Source organism: Sinocyclocheilus rhinocerous, unplaced genomic scaffold (assembly GCF_001515625.1).
Source record: "Sinocyclocheilus rhinocerous isolate Xijiao unplaced genomic scaffold, SAMN03320098_v1.1 scaffold2307, whole genome shotgun sequence".
Taxonomy (NCBI): Eukaryota; Metazoa; Chordata; class Actinopteri; order Cypriniformes; family Cyprinidae; genus Sinocyclocheilus; species Sinocyclocheilus rhinocerous.
Window position 1 is genome coordinate 421,084 of NW_015642048.1, and position 20,478 is coordinate 441,561.

The window sequence follows — 20,478 nt, forward strand, 5'->3', positions numbered from 1 at the left end:
TTCCCCCCCCCCCCAAAGCCGTAAACCTAGGGGAAACACTGACTGGTGAGTCTTTTAAGCAAGCTGTGGAGGATGAAGATCACCATTTAGGACATTCACCTCTGGTCGAAAACAATATTAGGGAATAGGGATGGTTAGTTTTCCTCATGATTAGGCTATATGCATTTGGTGTGGTACGAAGACTGGTGGATTTGTGGGCCTTCTAATCTCTGAGAGATTAATTCATTTAAAAGATTTTGTCCCAGTTGAATTTGCCAGAAAACCAAGGGGTCTGGAAGAAAGACCTAAATGGAAAGCATCAGATTTAGACGATGTCTTCTATATACTAGGCCAGTTGTCAGAGGTTGTCTGGCTGAGCAAGTGTATAGCTAATAATTTCATGCTTCTATCTGCTGCATTTTAGCAAATCCGTCATTCTGTTTATCAATGAATGACTTTGCCAATGCATTGCCTGTCTCATTTGTTGAACATTTCAGTCAGTTGTATGGCCCAGAATTTGTGGTGTACACTATGGATTGATTCACCTTAGCTGTGATTTCACTTAGACCTAATATCTGGATTTCCTTTTGAAAATTACTTGCAGAAATTTCATTTAAAATGAAGTGAGTGTGTGTGTTCATTTTCTTTTTTCCCCCCAGAATCGAAATCGGAAATTTTGAGCTACTCTTGGACACAATCTACACTAGTATGACATCTAAAAGTCACAATTGATATTTATGTATTTGCCTTTATATTATCTTTTTTTTTTAAATTTTTTTTATGTTTATCCACATTTGTGTTTTGCTTGCAGAAATCATGTACCACATTGTCAGTTTTGTTGACACTGAAGAAGTGGAGGTTGTGCCTGCAATCTGGGTGAAGAGTGGTGTGTGTTTATGGCCTCCATACAAGGGTGAAAGAGTTCAGAGGGCAGCCAACTGTTTGGAGCAACCCCAGGAGTCTTGGTCTGCATATAAAATAAAAATAATGTATACTACAAGTATGTCTAAATCCTTTCTGTACACATTATGTTTAATTAAAAAGGGTTAAATGGTAAACAACTTTTTGGATTGTTCTGATTTCTTAATTCTGTCTTTCATAGATAATTATAGTGAAGCATGCCGGAAGCTATCTCTTGCAGAACAGCAGACCGATCTCCAGTTAGAGGCTGTGCCTGACTCCCTGATGCCACCAAAATGCAAAATAAAGTAAGATTGGTTATATTATGTGATTCTTTAACACAGACCTGTCTAACAGGTCCTTGTATCGATGTGCAGTTTAACAAATTAACATGCACATTTCTTTTTGAACTGCAAAAAGGGAATATTTTGCTGAATAGCGTTTTCACATTAACATGCCACCCTCGCTTCATCAAATGTAGTAATCATTCAATTTCTCGCCTTCGCTAAAGACGAGACGGGTGCCTACTGGATGATTATGACTGTGATGAGGAGGCTACCACACCCCTAAAAAACTATTTGCCACAAGCCCCTCAAATACAGCCTCTATCCAAAAGGATTTGTTCAGCTTCTAATGAGCTACAACCAAGTCCTCTAGGACAAAGTCAAAATAAATCCCCAGGTGTGACACAGATTGCGGAAACTTCAAGACCATCCTTGTTGGAGATAAGTCCTGCCTCCGAGTGGCATGAAAATACTCTGCTGCCTCACCAGATTTCCCAACAGCCGTGGCAAACAAGAAGTTCTGACAGAGCATCACAAGACATCACAGAACATAACCGTGAACTGACATGGCCACAGGACACAAATGTACAGTCTCCCGAGCAGCCGGCACAGTCACCGTGGCATCATGAAACACCCAGACCCCAGAGAAAAAGCCTCTCGAGCTATGACCCATTCATAACCTGTAAGATTCATTTCTGTTTTCTAACATTTATTCACTGCTAGTGTAAGTAGGGCTGGGTAAAAATATAAATTTCTCGATTTTAATCAATTCTCATTTTTACAAAACGATATTGATTCTTAAATCCCAAGAATCGATTAGTCAGTTAATGAACGGAACACTGTAGCGCATCCCATCCAATAAATCACAATAAGCTTTGTGCTTTGTTACGTTTGATTTCAAATTACGTCACTTTTTTTTTTTTATTACAGTATTCAAGCAATAAATGCCGCTTTGGTGTTTTTTTTTTATGTGGAGCGACAGATCGCTGTAGCGCCTCAGTTCAAGGAAGCAGCAGTACGAAGCGAACGTGAACTGATCATCTCCGCCTTAATACCAGTTTCACCACAAAATAAACCTCAATAAACAGCAGAAGCTATGTTAAAAGAAAAAGTACAACTTACCGAAATCCATATCCTGTCTCATGTAATCGCTCAATAAGTGTTTAAACCGCGCAAAGACTTCAATGTAACAGCTTGTAACAATGTCACGTAACGTTACATTTACTTCAGAAGAAACATATTCGGTGACCATGAACTCGTTAGTCAGCTAGAAAAATGAAGTCTAGAGAGGAGCATTTTATAAATGTATGCATTATAATTTTTACTGTTCTTCGATCTTTAATGTATGTAGTATGAATAAATCTGTCAAGGTTTTTATGAGAGCCACTATTTAAATGTTTATATTTTAAAAAACGGAGTGCAAATAGCCCACCTTGTTGGCAGAAGCTACTCTGCCCACCAACGTCTGATTGGGCTAGTCATCACTACAAAAGATTGAGTTTGAATCCGCCTTTTGCCAAACTTTTTTTTTCTCCCTTTTCAAATGTGCTATATATGTTAGTGCTATGAACATTCACATCCAAGATGGCAGCTCGTCAGTTTGCTAGTGTTAGTACTTGTCTCTGTTTATTTTGATTCTAGTGTTTTAAGTGGACTATTGACAACCTTAAATGTGGTGTTGAATTTAAAGAAGAAAAAAGAAAAGGAAATAATCTTCTTTTATATGAAACGATCCAGCTGTCAACACCGTGTTTAATTAGTGAGCTGTGGCCAGCTCGTGCTCCACGGGGGATTCAGCGTGCTGCTCCTGCAGACGGGTGTGTCTCAAGTCATCCCAGCTTTGCGTGATTGTGCTGCCTTTTGGGCCTGAGTCTTGGAGTTGTAAACCCACCAAGTTCTGCTTGATTGGGATTTGGATTCGTATCTGACTGTCTCTGTTGCAAAGTTCACGTTTGCGGCATCGCAACACCCACTAGGCCTAATTTGAAATTCCCAGAAAAATCTACATTAATACATCTTATTTTTACAAATGCTCCGCGTAAATATTCTTCAGCTTCTGTATTTGCAAATGATATCAGTGACCACTGTGTTGTGGCAGTAGCCAGAGATACAAAGCTACCAAAACAGAATCCGAGAATTATAACTAGGTGTTTTATGAAATATTTTAATGAGCAATCTTTTTTATATGATCTTGCTCAAATTGATTGGGATAAATCACATCACATCGGAAAGGCATTTATTTTCAATGAAAATGAAGGAAATAATCGAAAAGTTGAAAATGAAGTATCTGGTAGGGTTAGGTGTAGGGAGGGCTTTATTGTCCCAATAAGGTGGCATCCATTTAATAATTTGAATTAAAATGATAATTTACACTCAATACGTTACTGCATACTGTTTTATAATGTACTACAGTTCTATAGTTGCCACTATTTGCAATAAGTGGTATAAATAGCAGAAAATCCTGCTATTTTAACAGTTTAAATAGAATCTATAGCTATTTTCACTTAGTGTAAATAGCATATCGCTAAACAAATACTGCTATTTTCACTTGGTGTAAATAGCATCTATTGCTAAGAAAATATGCTATTTTTGTAAATAGTATCTAATTGCTATTTACACTTAGTGCAAATAGCCGCTGTCTTTAAAAAAAAATGTAAATCTGGCATGTACTGTACCTGATATATCCAAGATAATCAATAATGAATCAAATCGCAAGCTTGTGAATCAGAATCGAATCTTGAAATTTGTGTCAAAACCCAGCCCTAAGTGTAAAGCTCGTTTCATAGCATGGGTAGTGTGGTAAACTTTGCAATTCCTGTGTTTGTTTCAGCACTTCTCCATGACATATTAACTAAACAAGAAATTCTTATGGAGCAGCAGAGGAAGATTATGAGGATGGTGCAAGATCTCAAAGCAAACAATGTTTCTGAGATCACAGAGGCTAAACATTTAAGTCCAAAACGATGTCCAGTTGAAGATTTGAGGTCATTAACTTCCCTGGAAAGTCCGGAAACAAGACTAAAAGTGGTAGGTAACAGTTACTCATAGTTGCCTACTGTTATCTTACAAGTTTTATTGTAGTTACTGTTATAAATAAATGGTGTGTGTGTTTAATCTAAAACAAAAATGGTTGAAAAAAACTATTTGAATAATTAATCTAATTTGGTAAGTCTAATATCAATATTATTCAGCACTAGATTTAGCCGATTCAATCTGTTCATATCAGTGATCAACAAACTGCACAGTGGGTGCTTGGCACTTTCAAAGTCAATTCTGTTAAACAGGAAACATACAGTGAGAGCGGAGAAGATGAAATGGCATTCAAGGATGAAGAATCCTGTCCGGTACAAATAGGAAATCAATGGGCACCAAAGATGGGCAAACCCTGTGGACCTACATGTGGAAAGAAATGTACAGAGAAGATCCCGCATGTTCGAAGAAAAGAAATATTTGACTCCTATCAGGACATGTCACACAGCGACAAATGGGCTTTTGTATTTCACTCAGTTACCCAATCACTGAAAACACGTCTCACGACGGGAGGTCCCAGCAGACGCAACAAGACTTTTCAGTATCATCTAAATAACAGCCTCGGGCAACCTCAAGATGTTTGCAAAACCTTCTACCTAACCACACTGGGATACCACCCAAAAAACGACAGAGTGATTGTCAGCGTGACAGGCAACACATCCGGTGGCGTTCCTCCTCCAGACCGCAGAGGGCGACACCCACCTGCCAATAAAATAGATTTGTCGCCAATTTACCAACACATTGAATCGTTCAATCCAACTATCAGTGACTATAAATGTGAACACGCTGAAAGCAGACGATATTTACCAAGCAATGTAACTGTCATGAAGATGTACAAAGACTTTAAAGGCAAAAGTTCAACTGCGTGTTCATATGAAACCTATAGGAAAGCCATAAAAGACATGAATATAGGTTTCAGGAAATTGAGCGAGGAAGAGTGCAAAGAGTGTCTGGAACGCGGTATTCGCATTAAGACTGAGCATCTCTAAAGCAAACAGTAGCAAATAAATGCTGTGCCTGTTGTCACACTGTGCTAAATTTAAAATAAGAGCATGATTTCACTCGACTTTGTATATTATTTCTGCGGCAAAAGTTTTGGCTACATTTTACACCTCAGTGACCCATACAGATGTTTATGGCCCCAATATACTTCAAACAAAGTTCTTTTTCGTCTTCATTTGGGGGCAAAAAGTTTGAAAAGGCTGAGCGACGGTATACTGTTTTTGAACGTTTCAACACCCTCGCGCTGCTGGAGGCGGGGTGTAGATTAATGTGAATATGTGTCGCGTCGCTCGTGCGTATCCCCTAAACACAACAATAAATGCCTTCTCTGAATCTTTAAACGCTCTCCGCGAGCAATCGTACAGGTGCAGAAACATTTGTTCCAGCTCAGCTATTCGATCAACGATCGATCGGCTCGGCGCAGCACAGCACAAACAGAGTTTTTCCTTCCATTTAAAAAAAATCTCCATCCACATGAAAACGCAAACGCATGCTATGAAGCACTGTCAAGAGCATGCCAAACCAACAGGTGACGATATAATCTCAACCATAAAGCCATGTTGGCCAACCAGAAGCCGAAAAGGTCCCCAATATACTCCAAACAAAGTTCTTTTTCGTCTTCATTTGGGGGCAAAAAGTTTGAAAAGGCTGAGCGACGGTATACTGTTTTTGAACGTTTTAACACCCTCGCGCTGCTGGAGGCGGGGTGTAGATTAATGTGAATATGTGTCGCGTCGCTCGTGCGTATCCCCTAAACACAACAATAAATGCCTTCTCTGAATCTTTAAACGCTCTCCGCGAGCAATCGTACAGGTGCAGAAACATTTGTTCCAGCTCAGCTATTCGATCAACGATCGATCGGCTCGGCGCAGCACAGCACAAACAGAGTTTTTCCTTCCATTTAAAAAAAATCTCCATCCACATGAAAACGCAAACGCATGCTATGAAGCACTGTCAAGAGCATGCCAAACCAACAGGTGACGATATAATCTCAACCATAAAGCCATGTTGGCCAACCAGAAGCCGAAAAGGTTTCCAGTAGGCGGAGATAACAGCGCAGGCTCCGACGTCACAAGTCAAAAACTCGCTGTCTTGCTGGTTTCGCTGTCTACACGATAAAACTGCAACCGGAGTTTTTGAAAATCTTCACCCTGGCAGGCGTTTTCAAAAATGTTTGGTTTCAGTGACCTGGTGCTGCGTTTGCGTGTGGACGAACGGACAAACCGCATAGAAAAAGCTGCGGTTTGAAAAATAACCGCATTCGTGTGGACAGGGCCTTTGGCTTGTGACGTCGGCGCCTGCGCTGTTATCTCCGCCTACTGGAAACTTTTTCAGGCTTCTGATTGGCCAACATGGCTTTACGGTTGAGATTATATCGCCACCTGTTGGTTTGGCATGCTCTTGACAGTGCTTCATAGCATGCGTTTGCGTTTTCATGTGGACGGAGTTTTTATTTTAAAACGAAAGAAGGAAAAACTCCTATAAAAAATACTATAATACTCCTACTATAAAAGTACCCGTGTACGTGTGGACATGGCCTTAGAAATCCTGTGCCGAACGTGTCCCCGGGAAGTGGCACGTCTGGTTACCTTAGTTTGGTGAGCTGTTTCGAACTGCCAAAACAAACTCAAAATGAACTTCGTTTCAGCCTGATTTTGTTGGAAATGACATATCAGTTCGTTCTTCGATTTCATTTGAAGTATATCAGGGCCCTTACAGTGTTAGAAAATGGATGAAAAATACAGTAAAGCCACAAATCAGTTTTGAAAAACAACAAGATAATTAGATGAATTCGCATTTATTTACCTGCACTTTCTATTTGTATATTGTTTACTTTGTATCACGTTTTGTTGTTGTAGGCCGCTACAGATTTAGTTTTTATTTTTTCCCCTGAACATGAGATTGGGAAGTGTTATAACAGCATCAGTTATCTAACTAGAAAAGAGCTAGTGTTGGTGAAGTTAAGCATTCTGAACCAGTGAAGCTTTCAACACTATAGTATCGGGAAAAGGTTCATTACTCGAAGCTTTTCGACACTGTTTATGCTTTGGCCATCTAGTGGTCATAAAAATGAATAGCACCTTCCAAACGGCTGTGTTCCATTACAGCTGCTGGTTTCACATCTGGTTCTACAAATGATTCTTTGCTTTATTTTATTGTATATAAATAATGGCCATTGTCAAAGTCAGTCATTTGTGTCGGTGTACTGCCACTAAAATAAGTAAAATAAATCAAACAAATTCATAAATTAAATCTGTGATTTGTCTATTTTAATTCTGCCTCAGTCCTTAGACTGTTATTTCATGGGCAAAGTTCCATTTGAGCTTAATTTATAAATTACGATAAAAAAAGCAATGCTAACGCATTATAATGTAAAGGAAACGGCGCTGAGGTTAGCTTCATTTGAATCAGATACTGAAGCAGTCATTAGTAGTTTTCAGGCAAACGAAGCTTCAGACATCGTAGATCACCTGCTTTTGGCAAAACGAAGCAAGCTCCGGATAAGGTGCTTCAAAGTGAAATGTGTTGTTTTTTAGATACAAGCTTCGGAGCTTCCGTGTTGAACGTAACGTCACTAAAGTAAAACCCTTCTAATGAGAGTGTAAAAGTTGTTCAATATATATTTGCAGTTTTGATTGGTTGGGTGGTAACAATACAGTAACCCCAAGCACAAAATGTAAAATGTCCATGTTTTCAGTTGGTTATAAAGCCACACTCCGTGTACTTGACATTATTTACATGGTTTAGGGATAAGTTATAGAATTACTATAATTCCAGTTACTTTTATGTGTAGCAGATAAATATGGGAATATTTTAGTGGGACACTGAGTTAAAGACAAACGCTCCCTACTCTCCTCTGCTTTCTGTGCTTTGGTAAAACATGGACATTAAAATCTGAAGAGACAGCACTCTTATGATTTATTCACTGCACCACAGTGATGTACCTGAATATTTTTTTTATGAACGTGTATTACAATGTGCAACTGCAATCACAAATGGTCAAAGAAACAGTTCTTGCATTAATAGTTTTATTTTAAGCAGCTCCAATGTCTTCTAGCATGTATGCTTACACTCTTGACTGAGATTGAAAACAGGATAAATAATGTCACATCTCCTTTAAAAGCATTGTATTTAATACAGATACGTGGCATGGATTAAAAGTCCAGTCAGTGACTTTACATATTTATATGATCGGCAGCAATATTTTCACAAAGTGGCCCAGTGAGTGAAAGATTTCCACTTTGAAGCCCAGCTGTTGCTATTTTCATTTCTGATTGGCTGATTCAGGTAAAGGTGATCACATGAGGTACCAAGCAGCCAATCCAGCGACAGCAGCGACCCATGTGGCCAGAATCACCTGTACTGTGGACTGTCGAAGCAGCATCTTGGCAAAATTACATGCATAAGTCGTGTTTCCACTCACCGCTAGACAGAAAATGATGAAAGCAGTTGAGTAAAAACAACAAAACATTTTAAATTTACATGATATAAAACATATTAAAAAATATAGTGTCGATATTCGCTAACAACTCACCCATCTTGGTTGCATAGTAGGGGCATTTACTGATGTCTCCACCCATATCCCCATGTGCATGAAAGCCAATGTCCTGCACTTCCTCTTTTATATCTTTCCCAATCTCCTGCAACTCTGTGAATACCTGATGAAGTTCAAAAATTACTATTAACACATTGTTTAAACGCACATAAATGAACTTAACATAACTTAATTCTCCCAAAAATGAGGATTCGCTGAACATAGTACTCGCCCTCAGGCCATCTAAGATGTAGATGAGTTTGTTTCTTCATTAGAACAGATTTGGAGAAATGTAGCATTACATCACTTGCTCACCAATGGCTCCTCTGCAGTGAATGGGTGCCGTCAGAATGAGAGTCCAAACAGTTGATAAAACCATGACAATAATCCACATGACTCCAGTCCATCAGTTAACTTCTTGAGAAGTGAAAAGCTGCATGTTTGTAAGAAACAAAATCATTATTAAGGTGTTTTAACTTTAAACCGTTGCTTTTGGCCAAAATACAAGTCCATAATCTGTAACAATGCTTCCTCCAGTGAAAGAGTCCATCTCCTGTTTTCCTCTCACATCAAAATCCACTAATATTTGTTTAGAAATGTTTTGGACAGTTTTTGCTTGTAAACGGTGCTTATTTTGTACATATTTCTCTCCTGTTTCAGATGAAATTACTTGAGAAAGCAATATTACGAATTGACTGGAAGCGATGCTCTGAAGTTAAAAACATCTTAGTGATGAATTTATTACACAGCTTTTCACTTCACAAGACATTAACTGATGGACTGGAGTAGTGTGGAGTATTGTGATGGTTTTATCAGCTGTTTGGACTCTCATTCTGACGGCACCCATTCACTGCAGAGCATCCATTGACAAGCAAGTGATCTAATGCTACATTTCTCCAAATCGCTCTATACTGCCACCTACTGGCTTGGAGGTAGAGCCACTTATAGCCAAAGAGTTTTTAATGCCATTGTAGAAATACAATAGTAATTTTGTGTATGATGCCAAGTTTTTTTTCCCCCCCTTTGTAACCATTTACAAAGTCAGCAGGTGTATGATGCCTAATTTATTTTTTTATCTGTTCAGAACTTTTTTAATGTGGATAAAGTTGATGCACCCTCAAAACAAGTACATCCTGAACCTGTAAACATTATGACAAGGCCAATGTGGATGCATTCTTAATAGCTTCTTAATATACATTACTTCTATTTATTAATAACACTGAAAGGTACCTGAGAGTATCATCGTCGCTGTCAGTAAGGATGTTTTCTCCTCCGTTAGACACTGCTGAATCTGCAGCCATCATGAACTGCCTGTGCTTATGTCTGGTTCTCCTCTGATAAATGAAGGCAAGTCTTGAAGATGAGACGTCTACAAACAATGAAGCTGTAGCCAGTTACAACCAACCAAGGCCAAATATATTTAGCCACTGTTCTGTCAATAGTGATAAAGAAGCCTAATCATCATGTCATAGTGTTAATCTTCATTGCGCAACTCGTATCCATTGTGACATTGACTTATGACAGTCGGCATGTAAGTCTATGTAGCTAATTATATTAATTTGTATTCAGTATACGTACTGATAGGATTTTGCTTTGTTCAACTATTTAAAACAGGACCGCTTTTCTATTTTACCTGGTCTGCAGTGTTTACGGTCGGCGCTCTGCTGCAGTTCACATCACGTTAAGTGTTTACAGAACTAGACCCGCCTCCAAACAGGAAGTAGAATGACGCGCTATATGTCACGTAACTTTGATAGCTCCCCACATAGTGGACTCGAATGTAATTCCATACATAGGGAATAGTGAATGAGTGAACGAGTAAGCGATTTCGGACACAGCATTAAACCTCATGTATACCCATTAATCGTGTATAAATCTCTCTCGTTTTTAAATAAATGTCACGTACCTTTGATAGCTACCCACATAGTGGACTCGAATGTAATTCCATACATAGGGAATAGTGAATGAGTGAACGAGTAAGCGATTTCGGACACAGCATTAAACCTCATGTATACCCATTAATCGTGTATAAATCTCTCTCGTTTTTAAATAAACTATTTGTCTTTTTAATTGAAAGCTGGTGTGACTACTAGATCTGTATTATCTGTGAAGTGTTATCTACATCAAAAATTTCACAAAACTCAAATATAATGATATAATGCAATATAGTATGAGTCTTCTGTTCTGTAGCTCAAGCGGTATGCTTTGAATAAATGTGTCTGCTAAATGCTTAAAAGATCAAAGAAATTAATAAATAGTTGTTAATAATATAATATAATATAATATAGCCTAAGTGTTTCATTTTGACCTCCCTGTTGAAAAAAACAGCATATGCTGGTTAGGTATATTTTGATGCTGGTTTAAGCTGGTCCTTTGCTGGTTTATGCTGGTCCTTTGCTTAGCCTATATGATCTTAATGGTTCTCGCGTAAACCCAATATATTTTTATAACACTGAAAAAAGCTTCCACTCATGCATAACATTGAATGGCATGTAGGAAGCACATATGCCAGACACATTTGTCATCTTTTATCAGCATATAAGCCTACCACATCATCAGGAAGTCATATTTTCCCCAAGCGTATAGTGATCTGTAGTACTTCCCGCTATTTATGGAGAATGTCAATGTGTTCTTGGTAATATGGGAGCAGCCTGCCATGTGTTTGATTGAGCATGTGTGACCTGCACATAAGGATACAATACCATTATAATACACCTTAGATCGGACCACCAGACAAGCCGCTCCACTTAAACAAAGGAACAAAGACATTTTCCCTCTAGAAACCTTTGGCACCTTCATAGCTCTTTAATGTCTTGGAAGTGCTCCCGAAGCCCAATTTGACTTCTTTATTTTGTGCTCCCCATGATGACCGCCCACCTCTGTGTTTATTAGGGAAGAGCTTCCTAAGATCAACAATATTGCTTTGGCCTTGACTTCACCGCTGTGCTATTTCATATTCAATGTGAGTTCCTTTGTTTATGTGCACATTTGGGACTCCAGAGTGATTATCACCGCGGGCTCAATTCCTGAACACGTATCACAGGAGTATACTTTCAGTCGATAATAGTGGCGGTGACATCATTCTGATCAATTGTTAGTCCACGGTTGAGTCGTCGAGGCTCAAATTTGTCATCCAGATATTTTGCCCTCGCATTGTTTTGTAGCCTGAATATTTTTGGCACTGCAATTTTGAGTCCTGTTTTATGAAAGGAGAACCTTCCTGTCTGTTAGGATTTCCCCTTGTTTTCTCCAATGAACAGTTTAAATAAAATAATCAACAAGGGTGTGACAAACCTGTGGAGCATTTACTTTCAGAAAAACAGGTTGAACCCATTACAAGTGCTGACCTTGTTGACAAAGATTTAAGCAGATTTGGATGTTCTACCGGTCTGGTCAAGCTGATGTTCTTCTGATTTTGGCCACATTTACATTATGTGGCTCTAGTGAGCCAATTCCAATTTTTTCCTCCCATGTGGCACAGATCAGATATGACCCACAAACGTGTAAGCAGGAAGAATGCACATGGATTCGGATATTCTCTGATTGGTTTCAGGCCTATGTGGAAATAAATCAGATATGAATTGGATATGTGCATTTGCATCTGCCATGTAAGTGGACAGATCAGATATGGCCTTTTCCACAGTATTCCTATGGAACTGGGCTGTTACTCTGCTGCTGTGGGTTGTTGTTTACAAGCGACATTTTCTTAAAAAAAACGTAAAAATCTATTCCTTTTTATTTTGGCTAAGGCAAAAATACCACTTTTGACCACAAATCCTTAATAAAACAGTATCTGCTGTTAAAAACCTATCAGAACGCACAAAGGCCCATAGCTTAGCCTATATGATCTTAATGGTTCTCGCGTAAACCCAATATATTTTTATAACACTGAAAAAAGCTTCCACTCATGCATAACATTGAATGGCATGTAGGAAGCACATATGCCAGACACATTTGTCATCTTTTATCAGCATATAAGCCTACCACATCATCAGGAAGTCATATTTTCCCCAAGCGTATAGTGATCTGTAGTACTTCCCGCTATTTATGGAGAATGTCAATGTGTTCTTGGTAATATGGGAGCAGCCTGCCATGTGTTTGATTGAGCATGTGTGACCTGCACATAAGGATACAATACCATTATAATACACCTTAGATCGGACCACCAGACAAGCCGCTCCACTTAAACAAAGGAACAAAGATGTTTTCCCTCTACAAAACGTCCGAGTATTGAAAGACCTTTGGCACCTTCATAGCTCTTTTATGTCTTGAAGTGCTCCCGAAGCCCAATTTGACTTCTTTATTTTGTGCTCCCCATGATGACCGCCCACCTCTGTGTTTATTAGGGAAGAGCTTCCTAAGATCAACAATATTGCTTTGGCCTTGACTTCACCGCTGTGCTATTTCATATTCAATGTGAGTTCCTTTGTTTATGTGCACATTTGGGACTCCAGAGTGATTATCACCGCGGGCTCAATTCCTGAACACGTATCACAGGAGTATACTTTCAGTCGATAATAGTGGCGGTGACATCATTCTGATCAATTGTTAGTCCACGGTTGAGTCGTCGAGGCTCAAATTTGTCATCCAGATATTTTGCCCTCGCATTGTTTTGTAGCCTGAATATTTTTGGCACTGCAATTTTGAGTCCCGTTTTAAGAAAGGAGAACCTTCCTGTCTGTTAGGATTTCCCCTTGTTTTCTCCAATGAACAGTTTAAATAAAATAATCAACAAGGGTGTGACAAACCTGTGGAGCATTTACTTTCAGAAAAACAGGTTGAACCCATTACAAGTGCTGACCTTGTTGACAAAGATTTAAGCAGATTTGGATGTTCTACCGGTCTGGTCAAGCTGATGTTCTTCTGATTTTGGCCACATTTACATTATGTGGCTCTAGTGAGCCAATTCCAATTTTTTCCTCCCATGTGGCACAGATCAGATATGACCCACAAACGTGTAAGCAGGAAGAATGCACATGGATTCGGATATTCTCTGATTGGTTTCAGGCCTATGTGGAAATAAATCAGATATGAATTGGATATGTGCATTTGCATCTGCCATGTAAGTGGACAGATCAGATATGGCCTTTTCCACAGTATTCCTATGGAACTGGGCTGTTACTCTGCTGCTGTGGGTTGTTGTTTAGTTTGCAGGTTAAAACGATCTCCTCCCCCCCCCCTGGAATGTGATTTTAAGGAAGAAAAAAAAAATGGGAAAAAAACATAGTTTTAGGCTAGTTTTGATTATCATTTGGGCTGGTTTTGTTTCGCAGACCTGGCAACCCTGTTTCCGGGTCAGTGTGTCTACTTTGGGTTGTTTCACCATAGTGTACATGCAGATATTGGATATGGGTCCCATTTAAAAGTAAGCTGGTCGCCAAAAAACGGATATAGTCAACTTCAAGGGGAATTGGGCATCAAGACCTGCAGTGTAAATGTGGCCTTAGTTGGCCTAACCAGATGACAAGTGCCCCTAACTCCTCTACAACCAGAAAATTAGACCTGAAAACTACCTTAGGATGGTTTAAAACAGAGGTCTCAAACTCAATACCTGGAGGGTTCTGCAGAGTTTAGCTCCAACTCACAGCTGCTTGGAAGTTTCTAGTAATCCCGAAGAGCTTGATTAGCTGGATCAGGTGTGTTTGATTAGGGTTGGAGCTAAACTGTGCAGAGCTGTGGCCCTCCAGGAATTGAGTTTGAGGCCAATGGTATAAAATAAGAAATAGAAAATAAATGTGAATATTTTAGTAGTGTGTTATGCTTTTTTAGAAAGCATGTATTAGTTTATCTTCTCTGGTGTTAATGAGCTAATTCATCGGCTATGCTGTGGAAATTATGTATGTCATTGCTTACACTACATAGCTTGGTAATTATGACTAATGCAAGAGCTGTAATGACAAAAAAAAAAACAGACCTGGTAATTTGTCTCTTCTTTTATAAGTTTATACAACAGTGTAATTCAAGTCTGTAGCCAGTCAGTGCTTCTCTGGGGCATTAGAGCCGTTTAAACATGACTTTGATAATATGACATTTTAATATATGATGCATCATATTGAATATAATATGATAATGTGACACACAACATTTGGTATCTATCTATCTATCTAGCTGTCTGTCTGTCTGTCTGTCTGTCTATCTATCATATGTGTCTGTCTGTCTGTCTATCTATCTATCTATCTATCTATCATATGTGTCTGTCTATCTATCTATCTGTCTATCTGTCTGTCTGTCTGTCTATCATATGTGTCTGTCTGTCTGTCTGTCTGTCTGTCTATCTATCATATGTGTCTGTCTGTCTATCTATCTATCTAGCTGCCTGACTAGTTTGTTGTTATATATATTTTAAGGAGCCATGTGTGGTGCAGAATTTAAAGATTTATAATTATTATAAAGTTAACTCTGGGTCTACCCTTAAGAGATTTTTTTTGTCATTTTTGTATTTTTCATTAGAGGTCAGAGGGATTTGTCACCTGTTTTGATGTCCAAACATTTAGAAAATAAGCTACATTGTAAACAGGCCACATTATTTTGAGTACCTTCATTCAGGTTTGCAGGATAACTTCAATTTTAGTGGTTTGTTCAAATCCGCAAGTACTACCAGTAAGTAACACCTCCAAATAGGTGATAGGTGCATAAAATATGGTTTACAGTAGTGCCTTTAGTGCAGCATTGATTTAGCACAGCAGAGTCTGAACGAGTCTCTGTGACAGTAAATCCAGCGAGTTCTTCTCCTCCAGACGTCCAAGGGAAGAGTCTCTGGGTCACCTGCACCATGAATCACATGTTGACGGGAGCCTGCTGTGTCTCTCCGCTGGACTATAATTAGAAACATGCCTTGCGCTGCGCAGAGGAAACAGTTTCAGGCCGGCATGTACCGTGATTGCAGCTTGGCATTTCTTCTCGGATGTCCCTCGTTCCCATATTACCACACACAGGTAAGGGGCAAAGAGTGGAGACCTCGAGGGGCACACAAACTCCAGCTCCTCGTTGACTAACGATGAATAATCCATGACTGAATCCCGCAAACAAGACTTACGCACCAAGACACCATTCATGTATTGTGTAGCAGACGATTGAGAAGCCGTTAATAATGTGTCCTGGACATTCAGAGGGTTTCTAAACATTTGTGTTGGCTTGACTGCTTGCTTTACTTAAATATACAAGGCCCATAATCGCAGGTGGGACATGGAAATGGTTCTTAGATAGGATTTTACAGTTTCCCCCAAGATACAGAGACTGTATTGTGACACGCATGCAAGGCAACGAATGACTCTCAAGGGCGGATCGGGTTAGGAACCGGGTAAAAAACGGCTCCTGCTGACAGCTTTCATGCACAAGCATTTCCCTGAGCCCTGCTGAACACCAGATGCACTGTACGGACATATATCAACCATGAGTAACACAATATACCGCAAAAGAAAATAAAGGTTTCTGAACTGTCATAGACACCTGCAAACGCTGATAATAATAAATAATAATAATTCATTACATTTATATAGCGCTTTTCTAGGCACTCAAAGCGCTTTACATTGTCAGGGGGTATCTCCTCATCCCCCTCCAGTGTGCAGCATCCACCTGGACAGGGTGATATGGCTGCCGGCTGATGTTTCTGTCTACAGTCATTCTTGAAAAATATCCGGTCTGTCGTCTTTGACGGGCGTCATAGTAACAATGGATAGAGGTTATAAATTTGTACCCACTTTGTCTTAAACTGTAATACTTTTACCTGTTCCATATGCTGGAATTATAGTAGATACCCGGTTCATACACAAGTTTGTAAATCTTACGAATATATCTGTCTGTTCTGAAGTATTTGGCACCGAGATGTTTGCAGCAGATCCTGCAAGGTGCGAGGTGGAACCTCCATGAATCAGTTTTGTAGGTCTAGCACAACCCATAGACGCTCAATCGGATCGAGATTTGGGGAATTTGGAGGGCAACATCTTAAATTCTTAGTCATGTTGCTCAAACCGTTCATGTACAATTTTTGCAGTGTGGCAAGGTGCATGATCCTGTTGAAAGAGGCCACTGCAATCAGGGGACACCATTGCCATGAAGGGGTATATGTGTTCTACAATGATGTGACAAAGGTAGGTGTCAAAGTAACATCTACATACAATGGCAGGACCCAAGGTTTCCCAGTAGAACATTGGTCAGAGTACACACACACGCTCGGCCATCCATCTGATCTAAAAGAAAATGTAATTTATTAGACCAGGTGTCCTTCTTCCATTGCTCCATGGTCCAGTTCTGATGCTCATATGCCCATTATAGGTGCTTTTGGTGGTGTTTTGTGTAGCTGTTTTGTGTGATCGGACCAGACATTCTTCGCTCTCCAAGTCTTGGACACCCATGATGACCCTGATGCTGGTTCACAGTTTGTCCTTCCTTGCACCACTTTTGGTAGGTACTAACCAGCTGCATAAGACTTGATGTTTGGACATGCTTTGACCCAGTCATCTAGCCATCACTATTTGGCTCTTGTCAAAGTGACTCAGATTTTTTGGCTATTTTTCCTGCTTCCAACACATGAAATTCAAGAACTGACTGTTCACTTGCGTTGTAACATCTCCCACCCTTGACAGATGCCGTTAACAATATAATCAATGTTATTCACTTCACCTATCAGTGAATTTAATGTTGTGACTGATCAGTGTATATATCAATTATTTCTTAAAATATAACTGAGTTATAAAGTTTTTTCTGTTTTGAAATAATGTTTTCATTATATTCTATTCGAAGCTGTTTAGTTTTGATATTTTCGAAGTGTCTTACACGTATTGCGCTAGACATAAGACATAATACATGGGACTGTTAGAAAATAACAAGCTGAGCTTGTCATTCTCTGAGTCAGTGTTTTTTCCAGTAATAGTACTCTGTGTGCTGATATTTTCTCTAAATGAGCAAAGCTAGACATCTCCATACAATAGACAATGGACAGTTGTCATTTGGGGAGTTATTCTTTAACATGCCAAACGTCTGTTAAATTGATTTTTGGAGTTCATATAGTCTCCTGTTTGAGCTGTTGCCATTTTTTCCCCCTTGCATTTTCACTTGGGAGTCATCCTTTAAGAATCCAAACCCGCTATTTTTGAGAATCCTCAGCAGAACTTTTCCCCCTTGTTTTCCCTTCCATTTCTCTCTCTTTTTTTCCATTCTGAATGTATCGGTCTCATTCTTTTTCATGGAAGAATGATCTTAAAGATAGAAACTGCCCTATTTGGTAGAAATTGCCTTATTTGGTCTGGTTTATTTCATATACTTACTCAAAACTTAATTCACCCTTATATGGCCAATTAACTGTCATATATTGGTTTGATGTATAGGAACATTCAGAAGAAACACAGAGATCTTATGAGAACTCCAGTTATAAATGTTCATGTCTGTAGATTAATATAATTGTATACTGAAGCTTGAGACAGTATACTGAATGTTGTCAGCTATTTATTCATAAAATAGTATTTATAGTAAAATAGTATTTTCTCAATGTTTTGAAACCATAATGAAACTGTAAATAATGTAAACTATTTCATAATGTCAACTTTTAATTGTTATATAAAATATATTAATATATGCAGAAAATAAATGTAAATTATAGATTAACCTAAGATTAATACATTCTATAAAAAGTATTGTTAATTGTTAAGTGTCAAACCTGGCATGATGTATTAGGACATTCTGCCAAATATCTCCTTTTTGTATGATGGAAAAATAAAGTTAGAAAGACATAAGAGTGGGAAAATGAGGACAGACATTTCTTTTTTTCACCCAACTATCCTTTTAAACTTGCAGTCACCAGATGTATGGTGACCACAGGTCTGTTCTCAAGGCCGGATAAAGGGATCGAACTGTATGTCTGAATAGCTCCAGCCCAGGCCTCTGTCCCAGCAGGGGGTTCATAGTGAATACACCCAGCCTGGCTCGGATTGTTCTGTATATACACATACGTGCACACACACACACACACACACATACATATGACAATACCTCTCTTGCAGTTTACATGGTTCCTGTTACCCCGTTCCTTGACTCCCTCGATCTGTTTCTCAAAGTCTGTAATCTGACGTGAAAATGGTTTATGGTGATAAAGTTGATTTGTTGTGTTGTGTTTGGCGGCTGATTTCAGATAGCAGGTCTCAGGGAGTAGGTGATCCGGGTTCCCTGCACATAAACGAGCCACAGAGGGCCAGTTATAGACCATTACAAGAACTGTATGGGGCTGAGGACAAAGCCCTGGATACTGTGTGTTCCTGTATTTGTGGCTCTTCCTGTCTCCTGCTGTCACTGCGCTGCAGTCGCCAATGCTTCCGGAGAGTCTAGGTTGGCGGCACTGGCCTCATTAGGGGGTACACACACAAACCACTCACACACTACACACCCAATAGCTCATTGTGCTCAAAACCCATGTGGATACCTCTTTCCCAATCTCAGTGATCAGTGAGTCTCCGGGGAGAGAGAGGACTTTCCCTGGTAAACACTGATGCAGGTAAACAGCTCTTGATTCTTATGGGCAGAGACATCAAATACAGACCTGAGTTGCTTTTCATGGCCTTCAAGAGTGAAGAAATCTAGATTGATTGACCCATAGTAACATTTTATTGCTCAGATGTTGCACATATGTATAAAAATAAATATGAAAATATGCATATAACAATATATGTAACATTTTTAATGCATCAAAACATGAAAATATTGAATAATTTAATGCACTAAATAAAGTTAAGATCTTTAAATTATTAAGATTTAAGATATTAAATTATTAGTAAATGAATATAAAATTCTTAATTTATTAGTATATATTTATATTTTAACCAAGATTAATAATAAATGCTGTAAAAATGTTAATTGTTGGTTCATGTTTAACGAAGAACACATTAGAAACATTGCTCAGAGGTTGCATAAATATATTTAGGTGGCATATAAAAATAAATATATTTATGATATTTATAATTCATGCAACTAATAAATTGTAATTAATATCATTTTAAGAATCAGGTCATACAATTACAATATAAAAGTAATAATATTTTGAGAATTAAATAAAAATGGCAATAATATAGTAGTATAATTACAAAATTAAAGGCACCTTGAAATTGACAATTCTTGTTTTATGGAATACTGAATATTTTAATGTGCACATCTTTTTTTTTTTTAGTCATGTGCCCTTCTAAACTTTAATTAAAAGAACTATTTGACAATTGTGGCTTTATTTTCACTGTACGATTTAATTTAATTACGATTTAAATCTAATGCTGCAACTTTTTCTTTATGGCTTTAATCAGCAATGCTACAACTTTATTATCATAATATTATGAATTTAATCCCACAGGGAATTTATTTTTAATGATATGATATGATACGCCTATGTTGAAGCCATGAGTTCACATTATTTTTCAACTTATGAAATAATACTACTAGTTTTAAAACTAGTTATTTAAAACTAGTTTTAAATAATTGTTTAATAGCAGAATCCCTGGTTAAAGGGGTCATATGATGCAATTTAAATTTTTCCTTTCTCTTTGGAGTGTTACAAGCTCTTGGTGCATAAAGAAGATCTGTAAAGTTGCAAAGACTAAAGTCTCAAATCCAAAGAGATATTCTTTATAAAAGTTAAGACTCGTCCACGCCCCCCTAAAACGCCTCATTTAAACACGCCCCCACATGTCTACGTCACGATGTGCGAAGATTTGCATAACACCGCCCAAATGTGCACGCAAAGAAAGAAAGCGTGGTTTCAGGAACAGCAGT

General features: G+C 38.5%; 1 protein-coding gene and 1 long non-coding RNA gene across 3 annotated transcripts in view; one reads left to right on the top strand and one right to left on the bottom strand.

Annotated features, from left to right (window-relative positions):
* Nucleotides 1-5,667, top strand: part of LOC107755335 (uncharacterized) — a 7,789-nt gene extending 2,122 nt beyond the window's left edge. The window contains exons 2-7 of one of the 2 annotated variants that reach the window (XM_016572091.1): nucleotides 639-685; nucleotides 791-979; nucleotides 1,082-1,187; nucleotides 1,391-1,845; nucleotides 3,994-4,190; nucleotides 4,448-5,667. In XM_016572091.1, the coding sequence (XP_016427577.1) occupies nucleotides 796-979; nucleotides 1,082-1,187; nucleotides 1,391-1,845; nucleotides 3,994-4,190; nucleotides 4,448-5,182 (1,677 nt within the window). In that variant the 5' untranslated portion in view covers nucleotides 639-685; nucleotides 791-795 and the 3' untranslated portion in view covers nucleotides 5,183-5,667. The remainder of the gene's footprint in view (nucleotides 1-638; nucleotides 686-790; nucleotides 980-1,081; nucleotides 1,188-1,390; nucleotides 1,846-3,993; nucleotides 4,191-4,447) is intronic. The other variant, XM_016572090.1, reaches the window with a different exon arrangement.
* A 2,550-nt stretch (nucleotides 5,668-8,217) lies between these two features.
* Nucleotides 8,218-20,478, bottom strand: part of LOC107755336 (uncharacterized) — a 19,321-nt gene continuing 7,060 nt past the window's right edge. The window contains exons 3-4 of the long non-coding RNA XR_001641682.1: nucleotides 8,731-8,854; nucleotides 8,218-8,621 (exon numbers count right to left, since the gene is read on the bottom strand). This is a non-coding gene — a long non-coding RNA (uncharacterized LOC107755336). The remainder of the gene's footprint in view (nucleotides 8,622-8,730; nucleotides 8,855-20,478) is intronic.